This window comes from Zonotrichia leucophrys, chromosome 3 (genome assembly GCF_028769735.1).
Source record: "Zonotrichia leucophrys gambelii isolate GWCS_2022_RI chromosome 3, RI_Zleu_2.0, whole genome shotgun sequence".
Lineage (NCBI taxonomy): Eukaryota > Metazoa > Chordata > Aves > Passeriformes > Passerellidae > Zonotrichia > Zonotrichia leucophrys.
In genome coordinates this window covers 39,533,874-39,552,525 of record NC_088172.1, presented here as the reverse complement: position 1 = coordinate 39,552,525, position 18,652 = coordinate 39,533,874, and the positions used below count along the sequence as shown (strand labels likewise).

Here is an 18,652-nt window from a genome sequence, read left to right as displayed (position 1 = left end):
TCAGCCAGAAAGGAAAGGATGAAGTGAGGGAAAAAGAAGAAATCCACTCTCAAAATGAAGCCTGGTAAGCCAATTTCCGCAAAGATTTAAGAAAGAAGCCTGACTGGCCAATGGTGCTACTACTCCCTGCATTCAGGACCACTGATGGACAAGGTGCTGACCTCTTGGCTGGAGCAGTGCACATTAGCATAATTATACCCTGACTTCATCCCAAAACCTAGCAAGGGTTACTGTCTTGTCTTTTTGAGATCATAGCCACAACATGAAGTGAGCTGTGGGCAACATATTCAGCTCGCTTCCACATACACACTGCAAGCCTTGTTACCAGGGCCTCACAAAGCATCTCTTGAAAAAGGAATACAAGATGCTCTTTGTAAATAAAAGTTCATGAGTCTGAGGAATGAAGTCATTTTCCAAAATCGCAGTGAATGATATTCTTTTTCACGAGCCAGAGAGAAGCTGAGAACTGGGCTTGAGGGAAAGGAACTGAATGAAGCATGTTAGAGAAACCACTTAGCCCTATTAGCCCATGGCACAGCCAGGCTGTCTCCCTCCTCCTCTTCCTCCTCCTCCCGCCCACAGCCTCCCCTCCCCCATGACATAAGGAATGGCTAGTCTAGCGGGTTTTTATTTAATAGATTTGGCACCTTTCTGCCTTCCGCTGAATAAACTGGAGATGTTAAAAAATAAACAGTCAGGAGAGTCAGTGATTTGTTTGGAGCAGTCCGATGGAGTTGTGGGGGGTTGGCATGGAGAGGGAGGAAAGGGTGACCTCACTTTCTGAACAGTAAAGTTTGAGTGGGAGGGTCTCCACACGAAAGGTAAAAGAGGGAATGATGTGAACATGTGAAGGAAGCCAGAGCACTGAACGGAGCGTCAGTCTGTATCCTGACAGAGGGAGATAAGGTGGCTGGAGAGCTAGCGGTGCTTTCCTGGAATACAATCTCTGTTTGACACTCTCTGCTTAAGCACTGCCCATCTGTATGTTATTGTGCTGGAGCCTCTGGGGAAAAAGAGGAGCCACAGGCACGGAGAGAGAACGAGGGAGGCAGCAAAAGCGTTTTTCTTCCCTTCTTTTCCTTTTTTTTTCTTTTTTTTTCCTTTTTTTTTCCCCCCTCTTTTAAATCGGGATCCGGCTAGACTGCCTTGAAGTGCCACATCTGGAAACTGAATGCTGAAAGAAAGTTAAAATAACTGAGGCACCACTAAGCCAAGGGGGGCTGATTGCAGAAGAGGGTAAACAATTACTGAGACGCTAGAAGACCACTGCTGGATGTAAGGGGAGGAAATGGCTTTGATCTCCGCCTGGCCCCTCATTTCTCCTGTATTTTTCTTTTTGAGATGCTTCTCCTCCAGCACAGCCTCAAGTGAGGGAAGCGTTTTTCAGTTTGACATTGAAGGTAGCTCAGCGGTCAGCACGCAAGAAGCCACTGTTATCAGAGGGCAGCAGCAGGCAGTAGCTACTGGAAGTTGGGTGCCTTTTGCTGAGGTACAGTAATTCCCTTCTCTCTCTCAGTGTCTGCAATTTTCTGTTTTCACCTGTCTGTGTCAAAGCTCCCATCTGGTAAACGTTAGCTTAATCATTTGAGCCTTAAAGCGATACAGGAGGATTTGGGGGTGAGGGGGGAGGTGGTCTGAGACGCTGCATTTCGGGACTGCAGAGATACAGCTCAGACTTCCAAATGTACACATGCCCTGCCTGCTGTGAGCAGACAGCTGCTGTACTTTGCAGTGGAGCTGGCTTAGCATGTCTCTGACTTTCCTGCCAACATAACTAAACAGGCCTGTCCAAACAGAGCTATTTTACAAGAGTTAATTGTCACAACACTTTTCTGCTTGCCTTGTAATTCCTGCAATTGTAATTCACTGAAATTTCCTGAAAGAGTCTGTATTTTGATGGCAAACTGTCCTGTAGAAATTTGTGCTTTTGCCTCTGACTGCCATTCACCTCCAAAATCTGAAGTTTGTTTTCACAGTGAAAGCAGGGGATGATAAATCAAATGCATCTAGGAAACTGCCTGCAGAGAACACACCTGCAGAGATTTCAACTTCCAAAAGTTATGTGGTTGGGATTAGTGACAAATGAAATTAGAGAGATCTGAGAAGCAATTTGACAATGGAAAATTTTTCACTGTTATTTTGAGATTGATTTATACTCTTTATTTTAGCAACTCTGCATGGAGAATGGGCTACTCAAAAATACATCTTGAGGAAATAATAAATTACTCCAGCATACACAGGGGGGTGGGGTAAGGTTGGAAGTGGAACAGTGGACACAACACAGTAATGTCTCATGCGTGGTAGATGCAGAGTAGGAGGCTAATTGAGTTCCATAAGGTCATGGGAAGGGAAAGGGTAGTTCTTCTAGCATAGCTTCCAAAAATGAGGTGAGATTAGCACAGCTGTGTCACTGGGACAATATCAAGATTGCAATCTCCAATATCACACGGCTGATTTTCCACCTATCCTCCACTTGCCAGAATTAACAGCCGTGGAAATAAGTGCATAAAGCCTTCAGACAGGGTTGCTGCTGCAGGGCAGAGCAGAGCTCATTCTGCTGCTCCAAGCAGCTGGACAGCCTCAGGAAACGCCTGCCCAACCTGCCAGAGAGTCCTCATGAAACATGACCTGTGTGAGAAAACTGAAGGTTAAACCCTACTTTGCTCAGCATAAGGACTCTCAGGCCATCCCAGTTTTTGGACAGGCTTCATGGTGTGGGATGTACAGATTTTCTCCTCTGGCCTCTGATTAGCCCAGAGAAGCTTCATTGCCACCTGTTTCTTGCAACATGGAAAGTCCCTCAATGAAATGCCTGACTTAAGAGCTGGATGGGTTTTGAAGCTGCTTTTCATGCGATAATGAGCATAAGCAATTGTTAGTCTTTCTTGTTATGATAGCATAGTATGGTTTTCCCAAAGACACATTTCACATTTTTTCATGTACATCTATTAGATTTTATCTTGGGAAAGCACTGTGAAATATGTTGGATGCTTCCAGGGGAATGACATTTTAATTTCCTTCAACCATTTCAATCCTTTCTAAATTTTTGCTCAGGCCAACATAATAGACTCAATAACTGGTGCTTCCTCTGGTAACTCACTTCAGCCCATGCAATGGCAGCACTTAACCTCTGGATCCCATGTTATCACTGGATGACTGTGCCTGGCATCATCATGCCAAGGCCCTTGGCTGCAGAACACTTTAGTTTCATGAGGAAAAAGCAGGGACTTCAGGACCCCTTGCTACCTGTATATTTCAGGCCTCACCTCCACAGAAATTTCCAAGGACACCAGGCCCAGTAGGATGCATTTTTTGGGATAGGACAGATGCCTCTCTAGCAGTGAGAACCCACTTACCCATTGATCCATGTGCTTGGTTGGTAACAGGATTTGAGGGGTGGGCTTTAAGCCTGGAGGTTGATGTAGGGGCCAGACAATGCTGGTTTGGTAGTCTCTCATCCAAGGAAGGAGCATTACTTCTGGTCCTCCAAGAGCTTCTCCCTCCCACAGCTGACCTCCCCTTCCTCAGCCTCAGGAACAGGGTTATCCCAGCAGGTTTGGATTTGAATTAGCCTCTTTGGAAGCATGAGCGCTTAACCCACAGCTCACAGTGAACCGCAGAGTAAACTCCCTTACACAGCGCGGTTTGATTCAGCTCCTTCGTCTAAATATTGACTCAGGCCTACAGCTCCCCTGAGCAGACAGAGGCTGTTAGTCATGTCAAATAGTGCCAAATTGTACAAAGGGGGCAGTTTCATAGGGCAGAGTTACAAAGCCACAGATGGGGCTTCACTGTGGTCTGTGGTGACAGTCAGCTGCAACGTGGAACGCGCCAGTGGGAGTTTCCAAGATGTAACTGGTGGGATGCTCCTAAATCCCAGTAAGAGTTCAATATTAGGAACCTATAGAAGAACAGGAGATCTCAATTAATGTAAATACGTATTAGTGAATGTTTCTCAGCTTTCCAATTCTCTTCCTTTACCACTTGTGGCAACCCTAAACTGGGAGGAACTGGGAGAAGTGGTTTAAAAAATCAGAATTAAAGTTAATGAGGAGCTTTGCCTTTTTTGATTTTTATCACCAGGGATTAGGATGAAAACCACTTAAGAGAAGAGAACTAGCTACATTCTTAATCCTGATGTGGTGTATCCATGCACAGAGAGTACCGTGGGTCTGAGTTGGACTTCAGGCAACGTCAGCTACCTTGGTGCCCTCATTCTTAATCATTATGTGATCCAGAACACTAAATTAGGCACATAAATTGTTTCTAGATGTTTCAATCAGAATCATGGACTGTCTTCAGGTGCAAATCCAAATTCCCCATACATTAGTGGAGAGAGCAGAATTTTTAAGCCTCTAATTTCTAGCAGTGTTCCCTGGAAATGTTCAAAGGAGTCTCTTCCTGTTTAAAAACTTTGTTGAATTCTGGCTTCAGGACAGCTTTATGAAGTAGCTAAAGTAGATGTTTTAATTAGCCAGACTAGATTCCACACAATGAAATATTGTGTTCCCTATATAAGGAACATTTTTGGTGACCACAGTGAAATAAGATATCTGCCTCTTATTTCAAAAAAAACCCAAAATTGATTATAAATTGATTGAAATTATTCAGAAAAGTATCATGACAAGAAATAGGATATCTGCCTCCTATTTCAAAAGAAAACCCAAAAATTGCTTATAAATTGATTAAAATTATCCAGAAAAGTATCATGACAAGGATTACAGTGTTAGGAATTTGAAGATAGCTTAGAGATTCTGCACTCCAATTTGCCAACTTAGAGGGAGGTTAAGAAAAAAATTTGAATTTGCTGTGTAAGTACATACACAAGAAAAAAATAGGCTTGTTGGTCTAACAAATTAAGGTATTGGTATATGCAACAATTGGAAACTGAAGATGACTATGTTGAAACTACAAGTTAAAAATTTTATTTTCAGAAGTGATTAAGCACAGGAGATTTTATTCAGTTGTGTTGGTTTGTCCATGAAGAGGTAGATCAATATGAAAAGCACTCTTAAATACTCAAAGTACTTGTGAGCTATTTAGGAAAATTAAGTTCCTTGGGTCATAAAGATAATAAGGGCAGATGGGAAGACAGAGAGAAAAAGAGTGAGTGCAGTGCATTGGATCCAGCTCATCAGTGCAATCCAACAGCAGTTGGGTGGCACAAAGTCAGAGATTGGTTTTTCCAAACAAGGACAGATTAAGATATTTTATAAGGAAGATTTGTGAGAGATGGAAGCCAAGGACTTAAAACAGGCAGATATCAAATGAAAGCAGGTAAGCAAGTGGCAAACATCAGAGCTGCTTGTTTTAGTGTTCCACTCACTAGCTTGGACACAGCAGAAGGAAAGGGAATGGTGAAACACCTCCAGGTTTGGTGAGGCACAGCAGTAAAATTGAAAATCAGAAGTTGTGAGAACAGTTATGTCCCACTGTCAAACACATGCCTCTAAACTAAAAGGCAGGTCATACGTTACCATTTGGGTCTGAAGCCTGCTACTGTCAACATTTGTGTTTGAAAATTCCACTGATTTAATGGTTTTAATTATATAGGTGTGGATTTTGTTCCCCATTACAAAGAAAGTTACAGAGTCTAAGGTGAGAGTAAAACATGGTACAAGACTTCAAATACTAGAGAGTAACACAAATGTGTCTCTGTGATCCACATTCTGTTGTCACTCTTCTTAATGTAAAATGAATGTAAGGTAACATCTAGTAAAATATTCATTTCATTCTGATGTAAATGACTACAAGAGGCCAGAGACCAAGGCTAACACAAATGACTACAGAGGCCAGTATAGGAGATGAGTGTGGGAAGGATTAGGGAAAGAAAGGGAAGACAGACATTCTGTGGAGTCATCTGCCAAGCCAAAAAAAGATTATCTCAAATGTCCTCCATGGAAAGAAGTGAAGTAAATAGTGGGAAAGGAAGTAAATTAAAGCAGGAAGACAAAGGAGAGGAAAAAATTAGAGCAAGAATGAGATAATCAAGAGTCTTAAGAGTAAAGGAAAAAAAGAAGTTGGGACAGGGCAGGAAGCCAATTCCCAGACTGAAGGAAGGCATGATATTGTTGAACAGATGGAAGAGGAAAACTGTTTCTATCATCAGTGTTTTTGACTCAGGGGAAACACAGAGAGGCAAAAGTCCTTTAAAGGAAACAATTATCACGGTAAAGTCAAAATTAGCCATTTACTATAAGAGAAAGTAAGAGGCAGAAGTTATCTGATGGAGCTTGTGTGTTAAAAGGAGGTGTTTGCCAGTCATTTTTTCCCACCTGATTTTACCAGCAGCTGCTGATAAAACACAAGAAGCATTATTTGAGATGCTTGCCTTCTGGTTCTCTAAAGTGATAAGCAGTGACTGGCATGGGACTTGTAACAAACTCACCTCTCTAAAATGGCTCACATTAAATATATAAACTGACAGCAGCCATAAGTCCCAGCCACTTGTTAACAAAAACTCAAAATATCTCCAAGTCATCTTCACTCCTTTTCCCCAAAATGGCTGAAACAGAAAATCTGCAAACTGTTGAGAGAAACCATAATTTGACCCTTACTTGTAGAATTAATCTGTTCAAAACAAGCTAGTACTACAAGAAGCAGCAGAAGACCTAATCCTGAAGTGTGAGCCAAAAAGGGTTTTAGTTTGACAGGAACCTTTATATTCTTTAAAGCTAATGTGAACTGCATATACTTTTAAAAGCAGATCTTTAGATTAATTCACTTCAGACCCTTGAGGTTATGTTAGGCTAACTTCTATAATGGGAAATTTGGATTTCTAGCTGCTGTTTTTTTCTGATACAACAAGGTTATGTTCTGAGAAACATCTATTAGTGGGGAGGAAGTTTTACTGCAGATGTTTGTGATTCCAACTTAAGTTTCTCATCAAAACTTTAATGAAAATCAGCTGCTTGGAGTAGTGCCACCAGTCTCCAAACCTTCTGAATCATAGGAGGCTGAAGTAAATGGAAGCACAAAACACAGCAGATGCTCTGTTGGAAGTTTTCTCCATTTCAAGAAGATGTGTAAAACACCCACCAGAAAACAAAATTCAAATTCCACTGCAGTGTATTCCCATAAAGTTTTGGGCAAGTGCCCTAAGGTTTATTCTGGGCTGTGAAAACCAATAAAAGGCATTTTATGCCCACTCTTATTCACAACATGGGAAGCAAGAAGGAATTAAAAGTCCAGTTTTTCCAGGGGGCATGAGAAGAAATGAAAGAATTGCTTTCTGAAGGAAAACTTGGCCTGATTTAAACTGATAGCAATTAGAGCTTCTAGTGTTCAAGAGCTGTGTAAAAGAGGTCTAGTTTTTGAGTAACATAAAAGCTGCCACTGATCATTTACAACTTGCTTCTGGACTTCGATTTCAAACACCAAAATATAGACCCTTCATGTTTTATATTTTAATTGGTACTCTTGAATGTTTGAATCTCATCCCAGTCCATTTTCACACAGCACCATGAGCTGGGGATGTTTGGGTTATGCATTCTAATGCAAGATTCAACAACTGATGAATAGCATTATACACAAAGCTGTTAGAGCTCCAAAGTTTTTGAAATCTAATTCTTTGTCATTAAAATCTCAAAGGGACTTTCCTAACTGTCAGTCAGGATACATAAAGTGTGTATTTGATAATGAAAATAGATTGACTAAAATATAGTAAATATGATCTGGCTTTGTAGTTTCTTTTTATAGCTCTATTTTGCAATTCTTTATATAGTTATTTCCTTGAAATAAATACTTCATTAATACTAGAATTCCTTTTTTTTATTTCTCTTGTGAGAAAGCAACAAGAAACAGTGCTAAACCCCACAGCATTCAAGAGTCAAAGAATGAGAGAGGGCTCTGAAAAATATTTTAGAAATTACGATTCCAACATTACAAGACTGTAAGAACAACTATAATGTTAATGTTTAGGTCATGGCATATGGAAGACAGGGAGTATGAGAGGAACTGGTACACCTTAATAAATTTGAAACTTATTATTTAATAAGTTAATAATTACAAGAAAAAAATACTCTAACTGTATGAACAGCTTTCAATATATTCTGTAAAAATAGACTTTTTAACTAAAACTGTGATACTCAGGACCACTGTTTGACTCTGCTTACCCAAGAAAATAAATAAAAATTAGTTCATTCAATCTTTGTCCATTGCTGCCAGTGTAACTACAGGAAAAGTAGCTACATAGAACCATCACCTAAACCAGATAGTTTCTGAGCTCTGTTACCTGTTCCCACCCTACAATGAATCTTTTACCCTTTTATGAAAGACCTTCCAAGTGGCAAGAGATTAGCAGACCTTTCTGCCAAGGCTAATGCAAGGCCAGTATGTCCTAGGGTTTCCTTCTGTGGTTTTCCACCTCTGAGTCTGGATGCTAGCCCACAGAGAGCACAGAGAGCCTGCCATTCACGACTCCCTTATGCTGTGCTCTCCACTCCTGGCTCCAGGGACCCTTCCTCAAAAGCACTTTGTGAAAGGAAGCATTTATACAGATCCAGTATCCAAAAAAAGAAAACAATAAAAACAAAATCTGGCAGCGCAAAATATAACATAACCCTCCCTACCCTGACTATCAGAATCCTTCATGGCCCAGAAAGGCTAACACAGCCTGGTCCATTGAGGGTTGGGCATCAGTACCTGGCACAGATCCATTCAGGGGGATGTGAGCAGGTATTGGAGGTGTAGACATGGTGTAAGGTCAGGGAATTTGCATACCCTGCCCAGCCTTTTGCAAGTTTGTGGTTTTCCGTGGCTCTCTGCTTCCAGCCAATGGCAAGGATAGTCTGCAGAGGTTCAACAGGGTATCTAAGGCACCAGGTAATTCAGAGTGTTTGGTGATAGATTTCTGTGAGGGGTGAGAAAAAAATTGTTTTTCTCTTGATACATTGATTCTTCCCTCTCTTTGAGCCAACAGAAAATTTATTTCTTCATTATCAGACTTTGTCTATGATGAAACAAGCCCAGAAGCATTGAGATATAGAGGCAGGTTACCCCTTCTCCCCAGCCCTGGCTCTTCCCCTCTCCTTTCAGAGCACAGCCTCTGCCCAGCTTCATCCTGAATGTATGGCATGCAGTACAAAATTAACCATGCTGGGCTGTCTTACTCTCTTCCCACACATTTGCAAAGTACTAAAACAATCCAGGGGGAAAGCCTTATATCTGAGAACTGCCCAGAAACACGGGATCTTCCCATCAAGCATCCCCAGCAGCTGTCTGCCTTGTCCGTATCTGGGCTACCCTTGGGAGGCAGAGAAGGATGAAAGCTCTTTCTCTTCATCTTTCAAGATTGTCACATTGGCTTGGGTTTCTTTCTAACAGGCTTTTAATTGATGCTATGGCTATTGGTCAAGCAGATCACTGCTCCTCTCTGCTGTGATTCCAACATTTCAAAGAGATGCAAAATCAAACCAGGAAATACTAGAAATCTGGAAGGGAGGAAATTGAAGCTGGAGATTTACCCTCTCAGTATTAAGTGTCCCATAGGCACATTAGTACTTGCTTTAAAGCTCACTTTTCTTTTTCATCCCTTGAAAATTTTTGTCTCTATCTGTAAATCTCTCAGGGAGTACTGTGGTTTGTCAACTGATTATGTCTCGCTTATCAGAGAGACTCAATGACTCAGAATGTACATTTCATGTAAGTGGGGACTGGGTGGAGGGTGGTTAATGAGGAAATAACATAGGTTTATCCCTTTTCCTGTAAATTGAATAAACTTGGCATTTTTTTGAAAGAGGAAAATCAACCAGCTACCATTTCAAGTGCAGATTTTCTATTTCCAACAGCAAGCATCTTGTAAGTTTTTCATTCAGTGGCAGTACTAATAAGTAAATTAGAGACTGGTAGTAATATCTGATTCTTAGCCAGGTTCCAGACAGCTAAAACACTTCAGCCCTCCCCCTTTTGAGAGAATGCCTTTTAAGCAGAGGCTTTGTCTTTCCCACTGTATATGGAAAAAATGACTGTGCAGTTCTATGGAGAATGCCTAGCTGAGATATGTTTATGTTGGATCCAACCCCATCTCTGTTGCTGAATGGCAGTTTGTTTTCCACTTGAACTGGGGAAGGCATAACAGTCTGGAAACTTTTTCAACACAGGAAATTTTTTAAAAATTTAATACAATTACTTAGTCAAGGTAAAAGATAATGTTGTTGTTCTGCGTAAAGCCATCTGGCTTTCAGCTGTTTCTTGTTTTTGGGAGTCCCCATCAGTCTGTCACTGCTGCAGTGGAGGCTCACACAAGCCCACCCAAGGAATCAGAATACAGAGTGACAGTGGGCTGGGGAAAGGGTTCCTTGTCATTTTTTTCTGCGTGCCAAACTCTGCTTTGCTTACTGGTTTGGAGGTTACCCATGTGAAATTAGCCACATTCACTCTCTGACTGCCAGCTCTACCATGCCATGGGGAGAAATGGAGGTAACATTTTTTCTGTGACTTCCTGCTAACCAGATTTTATCTACTATTAGCTACTTTCAGTCTTGCTAGTTTTAGTTTTAGTTTTAGTGATCTCTGATTTTTGCACCTAAAACTTTGAGAAGAAGGTTTCCACCAGCTTCATAACCTGTCCTTTATTATCATCTGAAATAAACTTCTCTTTCGGAGGCTGATGAGTTGATAACTCATCAGGTAATGCATAAATAATCCAAATTGTCATAGATAAGTCAGCAAGTGAAGTTTTCAAGTTAAAAATTTTGAAGTTAGTGTCTTGTCCTGCGTCCCTTAAGGCAACTACAACTTTTCCAGTAAATTCTGAGGAGGGCTCAACCCCTCTGTATATATAAACGATGGAGAACTTCTAGTGTTTAGTCGCTGTTTAACACAGCAACAGTTGGAAAACCAGACTAAATTCAATCGTCAGATGCACTCTTCAGCAGCTGCAGACTGGCCAGACATGGTGTGCCTGGCTCCAGACCAGCCCTGTCCTCCCAGGTGGGAGCATCACTGGGAATGCTGGAAAAAAGGAACAATACTGAGATCCATGCACAGGGGATGACAGAAAGGACACTGGTAACAGAAAATAATGCTTCATTTGTTTCACCACTTATTAAGCAGTTCATTTACTGAAAAACGTTGTATGTTCACAACCAGTGTCTCTGCTTTATTTATTGTTGTTTTGGGGTTTGGAGATTCAAATTACTCAGATTCACAAAAATATACTGCTGCACATTTAAAAATAACAATATGCAAAAATATTGGAGGGCTCTACTAAATGACAATTTAAGCAGGAAAGAATTTGCTCTAACATTTGTAATTTAAATAACAAAGCACAAACCTTGTTAGTGTGCAATTATTACCTTAGTTTGCAGTCTCATTAAATGCAATTAGAACAGCGATACCTGTCAAGATAAGTGGATAAAAAAAGATTACCAGCATTGTGCCCAAATCTCTTCACCAACTTCTGGTTAATTTCTAATTTACAACATCAGTGGAACACAGGAAATAATAAATATTTCAGAGTTAACAGTGTCAGAAATTTAAAAGAAAAATATAGGGATTTAATGGACTACACCAGGGTGCTTATTATAAAAGTATCATAAACCTTGCTTTGGAGACTAAGCTAAAAAAGTGTTCCTCTCAGGAATGTTTACAGTTTTAAAAATAAATTGCAAACGGCTAATTTGCATGAGGTTTCTGCCTTTGAAATGGTAAATACTACAGAGTGGCTTTTTGCATGCAGACAGTTCCCTAACAGCTGTAGTGTCCTATTAAATGGAGTAATTAACTGTCTAGCTGTGATGTCACACACTGAATTCACTTCTTCAGTAATAATAGTTAGAATGTGACCTTTCTTCAGAAGAAGAATTTGATACTGTAGACCAGAGGTAATGAAGGCTTATAGAAATTATAAATAGAGCTTGGAGGCCTAGGGGAAGCTGGTGTACAAGCTTGTTTGTTTTTAATTCTCTAGTTTGCAAGGCTTCAAAGCTCAGATAAATTTAGCAAAAAATCAACAGAGAATAAATAAAATTGCAGAGCAGATGTCCCCTTTTGCCTGCACGTTTTGGGGTACCTCATGGTGGAGAGCAGAACTTCTGTCTCTCTCTCTTTGTGACTACTTTGATGGTAGAACTTTGGCCAACAGGTCAGTTATTCACTTGTGAGGGCCTCATTCTCCAGGGGAAGACAAAGATCCTTCTGAAATGTCACTCCATAGGGATTTATATGTTCAAGTACAAAGGCAATCTTGAATTTATTACTCACGGTCTGGGAATTTAAGTCCATTTATTTCTTCAAATGATAACTTAGAGTGAAGCATGACAACTCTGTGAAAGGGCACCATCAGGGCATTTTATTTTTAAAATTAGTTATAGTTTATCTCAGTGGTCGGAAAAATTCACAGTAATCTCCTCCTTAGCCAAGGCCTGTTCTAGGAAGATGCATGGAATAAATTAAGGAAAAATAATAGGACAGATAAAGGGGAAGTTACCAGCAGAATTAATGTTCTTTGTACCTTGAGTAAGAGCTCCTGCTCTTAATTTGTTTTTTTGATATGAGAAAAATGCTTTCATCATTGTATTTAACAGAAACAAATACCACAGATGATATTTAAAAAAACAACTGTATCAAATATTTTTCCATATTCATGTTTCCTTCCTTGTATGAAAAAATAAAACAACAGATTTTCCTTAAATACCTGAAAAGCTCCCTTACATAGTTAGTTAGAAGTTTTTGTGGGAAATTTTATCACTTAACTGTAGTTCTTTCTCTCTATACTCTTTGACTAATCCTTTTCCTATATCTGGTAAGCTCTGGCAGTAAATCATTGCAGGTCACTCATAAAAGTCACCCTCAAATGCAAGACTGAGGTCTAGCCCTAAGAAAGAATGGTGGGAAAAATGGGGAAGGCAGCACAATGCCAAGCAGTGCTGTCCACATATCAAAATGTCTTAAAACTATGGCTGTTTAGCTGCAGGCCAAAAACATTCTTTCAGCACTGCATTAAGAAATTCTTGGGTCCAGAAACAGCTGTATATTCACTGCAGACATCTGGAACCAGCAAAACACAGCTACCCAAAACGTCTGGTCACATGGGGATATTCAGTATTCCTGGTGCTTCTGTCCAATTCTCTTAAAGGACGTGAAGCTTTGTAGGAGTGTCCCTTTGGGTACACTGGGTACATCTGGGACACTGGGATCATACTGTGTGCTCTGCCATGGGTTGCACTGGGTACATCTGGATACAGTCCCAGATAATCAGCTCTAGGCAGCCCTGCTTGGACCAGCCGACCTCCAGAGGTCCCTTCCAGCCTCAGCTCTTCTGTGATTCTGCATGGCTGTGGTCATTATTCCATTTTACTGACTGAAGAACTGAATGAAAGAGTAATGTTCATTGTCACACAAGACATGGGCAGAAGAATGTATTTTCTTGAGTCCCAGTATTCTTATGAACATAATTAGAGAAAGAGAGCAGCTCCTGCACGGAAACAAGTTGTTGAGTTTCTTTGATGTTCAGTGAGAAGGAATATTTTATGTTATGTTAATTTCAAACAGTATAATGAAACTATTGCTGTGGAGGTGTTGTAGATTAGAGGTGAATCATATATAATAAAGCGGATGAGTGGCTGGGACCAGGTGCAGGGATAGGCAGGGATAGCAAAGATAGGAGAAGAAGAGTAGGAGGACAAATGGAAAGCAGAACAGGGAGGACAGAAGCATGAATAGAGAACAAGGCCACAACAGAATGGCTGTGAGAGCCAATGGGGGCAGGTGGAGATCCAAAGCCTTCAATGTAATGTTCAGTTGCTCCATTAATAGATACAGCCCAGGAGAAGCACCGAGGCCTCCCCCAAGAAGGGCCAATGAACAATCATCTCATCTGGTTGGCATTTACTGTAAGACTGTTTAAACGATATTCAAGCCTTGTTGCCAACAAGAGAGACATATAATATAGACAAGACTAAAAGGTAACCTATAAATAAAAGCTAGGGTGAGCTATAAATACAAACTGAGAAGCCATGGATTTGATCAATGCCTCACAGCATACAAACAGACTTCTTGGAAAATACTCTCTGCAGCAAACCCCTCATTGCTACAAGTACTCACTGTGCTTCTGAGGAAATTGTAACTGCCCAAATATACTTTGGCAAATTCAAGTCCATACAAATTTTGGGAGCACAAGGTCTAGAAGAAATTAATAAACAAATTATTCACAACTACATAGTTACTATTGTAAAAATGTGGCAGCAGCATGAATGACAGTCAAAACAATATCAGAGCTGGCATCAAGTACTGGTATATAAAGAGGCCAAGGACACCTTCTAGAAATGCTTTCTCCCTTGTGTCGCAAAAAACCAGAACACAACAAAGCAGAGAAAATTTAATTACACAAATTCTACCCCGAGTCATACACTTCAGGATCCCTCAGATCATAGAGTCATGGGATGTTAAGAGTTTGAAGGGACCTTAAAGATCATGTAATCCCAACCCCCCTGCCATGGTTGACATTGTTGGAGAAGCAATAAAAATCAGTGTTTCAATACAGTCATCTGTTATCTCAAACATTTCGGCTGTTGAGAGGCAAAGACCACCAGCTCAAGCTTCTTTCTTACAAGGTATTATGTGAAAAAATGCAGAGTTGTACTTTGCATTTTTTGATTGCACTTTGCTGATGATTTCATGAATAGTCTGGTGTTCACGTGTCAAACAGATGAGAACAAAAACTGTGAAGAAGACCAGCAATGCCAAACAATATTCAAAATAGAAAATTATATTATGAGCACTGTTTTCATTTCAGTTATCTCTCATGGGCCTAGTCTTTTGGAAAACAGGAATCAGGAACCATGCAGAGGCATCTGGAAGCATCTGGTGGTGGGTTCAGTAATTTATTATCTCCTAGTCAAGAAATGTGGCAAGTCAGCCTTTCATGGTTAGCTAGGCCAAATTAGAAAGATGGATAGCCTGCTGAGGCACACTGCTCAGATATCATACATGTACCTGTAAAATATGTACTATCTTCTAGGCACACATAAAAACAGCAGAGTTCTAACTTTACATGTATCCCAAAATTTTCTGAGCAGTATCTCTCAGCTATAGTCAGTATCTTGTCCCAAAACATTCTCAGCAAGAGCTGGTGAGCTGGCACCACTGAGATCCTCATCGAAAAATGTGGAAAAGTCCAGGTGTGAAGAGCATCAAAGTGCATTAATTAATAAACACCTCATCGGTCTGGTAATCTCAATTCCTGATGGGCTCAGGTTTTCCTGTCTGCTGACCCTATGCAGTAAGTGCAGTTCATTTGTTTTCTAGTGAACATGTAAGTCTGTCCAATCATCTGGGACTGGGGCAAAAACCAGCATATCTCAGACAGCAGCAGGGCCCTGCAGAGCAGATATAGGTATGTCCTGTTCTCCCACTAAACCCTTGTCCATCCCATTGTACCCACACATTTCTGAAACCCCACACAGTGGAAAGATACTCCTAAAAATTACATATACTGAATTCTCAAACCAAAATTTAACCTCCAGCAGTTAAGCACCTTTTCTGTGATCAATAAAGTTCATGTTGGCTGTGTAAGACAGCCAGGGCTCCTGAGTGTGCTGCACACCAGTACAGAGGCTGACACCAAGCTGGAGTTGCACACAGTGCTTTTTGTCCATCTGCTGGGTTTTATATTTTGGCAACAAATGGAGAAAGGTTTCTTCTTCAGGTCACCAAAGGCAAGAGGGTCAGGAGAGTGGGATGTAGTGTTATCACAGCTCTTTTTGTTTGCATAAAGTTTCTCAGCAGGCTGAAGAAGAACTAAATCTTTGTGTCTATGCTTATGAATACCACATCTTTGACCTAAGGAATTCGAAATGTCTATTAGTTTGCTCCCAGGGAGCAAGAAGCAGTCAAATGACCATCAATCTACAGCTGGAAGACTGGATTTTAAAAATCCATGCTTAAATGCACTGGAAGTCAATTATGTCCAAGCTGAAAAGCAGATGGGAAAGTCACGTTGCTGTCCTCAGTATCTTTTAATGAATGAAATACCAGAAGTATATTTGTTTATCTGTCCAAGGTAAAGAAGACAGTTTTGTTGTTAATGATTTCCAAGCATGATAAGCCATAGATTTTGTGCCTGCCCAGAGTGGTTTTAAGACAGGATGTCCATGGATTCAAACACTTTGTATATTTACATCCAAATTTGGCAAAGCAGTATTTTTAGTGTGTCTTTTGGAAGGACCCAGAAAGTGTCCTTAGAATGGGGTTATTCTTCTTTCTAGGCTAGATATTCCCTGCATTTATGTAGAGAATTGTTTGGGTCTCTCAGACATCAAGATTTCCTCCATATCTATCCACTTTCTCTGCCTGAACATTCTGACCTGTGGAACAGACTCTGAGGAGACTTTGCACTTCTCCAAGGATACAGCGCCCAGCAGTTTGGCCAGATCTGTGGCATAGCTGTTGCAGCCTGGACACTTCTGTAAGGCCCAGCACATCTGACATGTGCAATAGGCTTCATCTCATGGAGTTTGTATACAGGGCTGGCACCTACACGTGAGCCACCCTGCACGTCCCTCTATGCTGTTAGGAGAGAGCAGCAGGCCCAGCTGACCGAATTTAGATTCATTTCCGTATACAAGAAATCAAACCACACCACGGGTGTCCAGCTGGCTTCTGGCCACATGGCATCCCACGTGGAAGTCCCCCGGTGGATGAGTCCCAGCTTGCTGTGGTTTAGCCTCCCTGCACAGGCACGCAGCTGCCAAGGCCGGCTCACCCTCACACCAGCGCGGCCCCAGCTGCGTTAGCTCAGCGCTGCACTGGGGCACAGAGCTCCTCAGGGCCTCAGCCTGGGACTGCCTTCAGGGCTCACACAGACCTGCTGAGTGCCGAATGCTTGGCAAGGTTTCTGTGAGCTCTTGGCTGGGGATTGAAAGTGGAGTCCCTGTTATAGGTGATCAAAACCAGCAATCTCTTTGGAAAAGAGTCCTGCCTGTTCTGAGGAAGCCAGAGAAACTGAAATAACATCAAATGTACAGTAGAGGACTGCTTTCTCAGGCTTGTTTCTCTAATGTTCCTATTTCTAATAAACAATTGCATAAATGAAAGTACTGGGAGATATTCAAGCAGGAAAACATCTTTATTTTTAGGAAGGCCAATAGGCTATTTATCTCAAGTTGGCCTAAGCAAACAAACTTCAAAAAGGCCTCAGAACTGTAGCTGCCAGTTTCAAATAGTGCTTATAAAGACAAATAAACAAAAGCAAGCATGCTTGGATTGGGTTTGGAAATGTCCTCAAGGAGCAGAGGACTGATGTTTCCATGGTAATGCCATGTACTTCCAGCAGACTGGTCTCTGCTCTAGAGACAAAGACTGTAAAATGAATGGAGGTGGTTTCAAGTATTCACTCATCTCTACATGGCAAAAGATATAGAGTTTCAGAGATTTGATATAACTTTGAGTCCAAAACCTGTTTTTCTAAACTGTTCCTTCCAGATATATAAACATTACACATTGATCTGAAGCTGCCAAGAGGGGACATTGCTCCACTCAATTTGTCTGATTGATTTCATCAATGCATTGAAAATATGGACTTAAATTATCCATGTGTCCTACTTTTACAGGTATCTGTGGCTCATATGATACCTGTTATATCAGAGGAGCAACACTTTTCTCTTTTCTTTTCCCTGTGTTCTGATTATGAAGCAAAGCTTCCTAATGTTCAAGTAGAATTTTTTTATTTTCTCCTTCTTTCTTTTCTTTCATTCCATAAGAGACAATGGGGACCTCTAAGGGTCCTACAGTTCCAAAATTATTACTCAATCTATGTCAAGTGATAAACATTATTATTCAAATAATTTACAATATGTGTCACAGTTTTCCATAAATGTTTTGACTGAGAGATAGCCTCTCAGGCCAGATTTCACACTCCTCAAACTATGACTTCCTTAGGTTTATATCTTTTTATAAAATTTTTACTACCTTTACAGAAGAGATCAGACTGCAGAACAATGAAAACTGGAATCCACAAATATATTTTCAAGATTAAACTATGTGGCAAATTAAATTTCATCAAGATAAAGAAAGTAAACAAACTCTGGTATGTCAGCTTGACCAGAGATAGCTATGTATGTACTTGGCCAAAATCAGATGACAGGTAATGAGAATTAATTATATTCTCTTCCACTGAAGGCTAAAAGAACATGATCAGTAACAGTTTCTAAGACTTGAATAGCATATCATAAATGATGCTAGAGTCTTTAATCTAACCCCTATGAAGAAGGGGTTAGATTATATGAAGAAGTAATATGTGGAGGCTTCCAGAAACTAAGATAATGTGCATTTTCTCCTCTTGCCATCAAAAATCACCCTTCTACACAAAACACAGTGTTTGCAACACAGGATAGATCTTATTTGTATTTTTGCAGCTAGATCTAGGACATTATGTTAATCAAGTTAGTTTTCATTTCATCATGAGCCCATGAGTTCATCAGGCTCAGCTGTGCCCAGACTGCATTCACTTTTAATATCCTAACCAGACCTTTCTCTCCAGTAGTGAGACTCTACCAAGTAATACCATAATGTCTGACCTTTGCCTCATGCCTGAGCATCCTTATAGTTCCCTGAGGATCCTTCTCAGACCTGGAAGGAAGCACACCTTTGGACACTCTCTGGCAGCAAAGACCATAACCCTGCTGAGAGCTACAAACAAGGCTCTACTGGC

The 18,652-nt window shown here is 40.7% G+C and overlaps 1 protein-coding gene across 1 annotated transcript in view; it reads left to right on the top strand.

Moving 5' to 3' along the window:
* The first annotated feature begins 1,058 nt into the window (after nucleotides 1–1,058).
* Nucleotides 1,059–18,652, top strand: part of LAMA4 (laminin subunit alpha 4) — a 106,908-nt gene continuing 89,314 nt past the window's right edge. Inside the window, exon 1 of the mRNA XM_064707908.1 lies at nucleotides 1,059–1,489. Within this exon, the coding sequence (XP_064563978.1) occupies nucleotides 1,289–1,489 (201 nt within the window). The 5' untranslated portion in view covers nucleotides 1,059–1,288. The remainder of the gene's footprint in view (nucleotides 1,490–18,652) is intronic.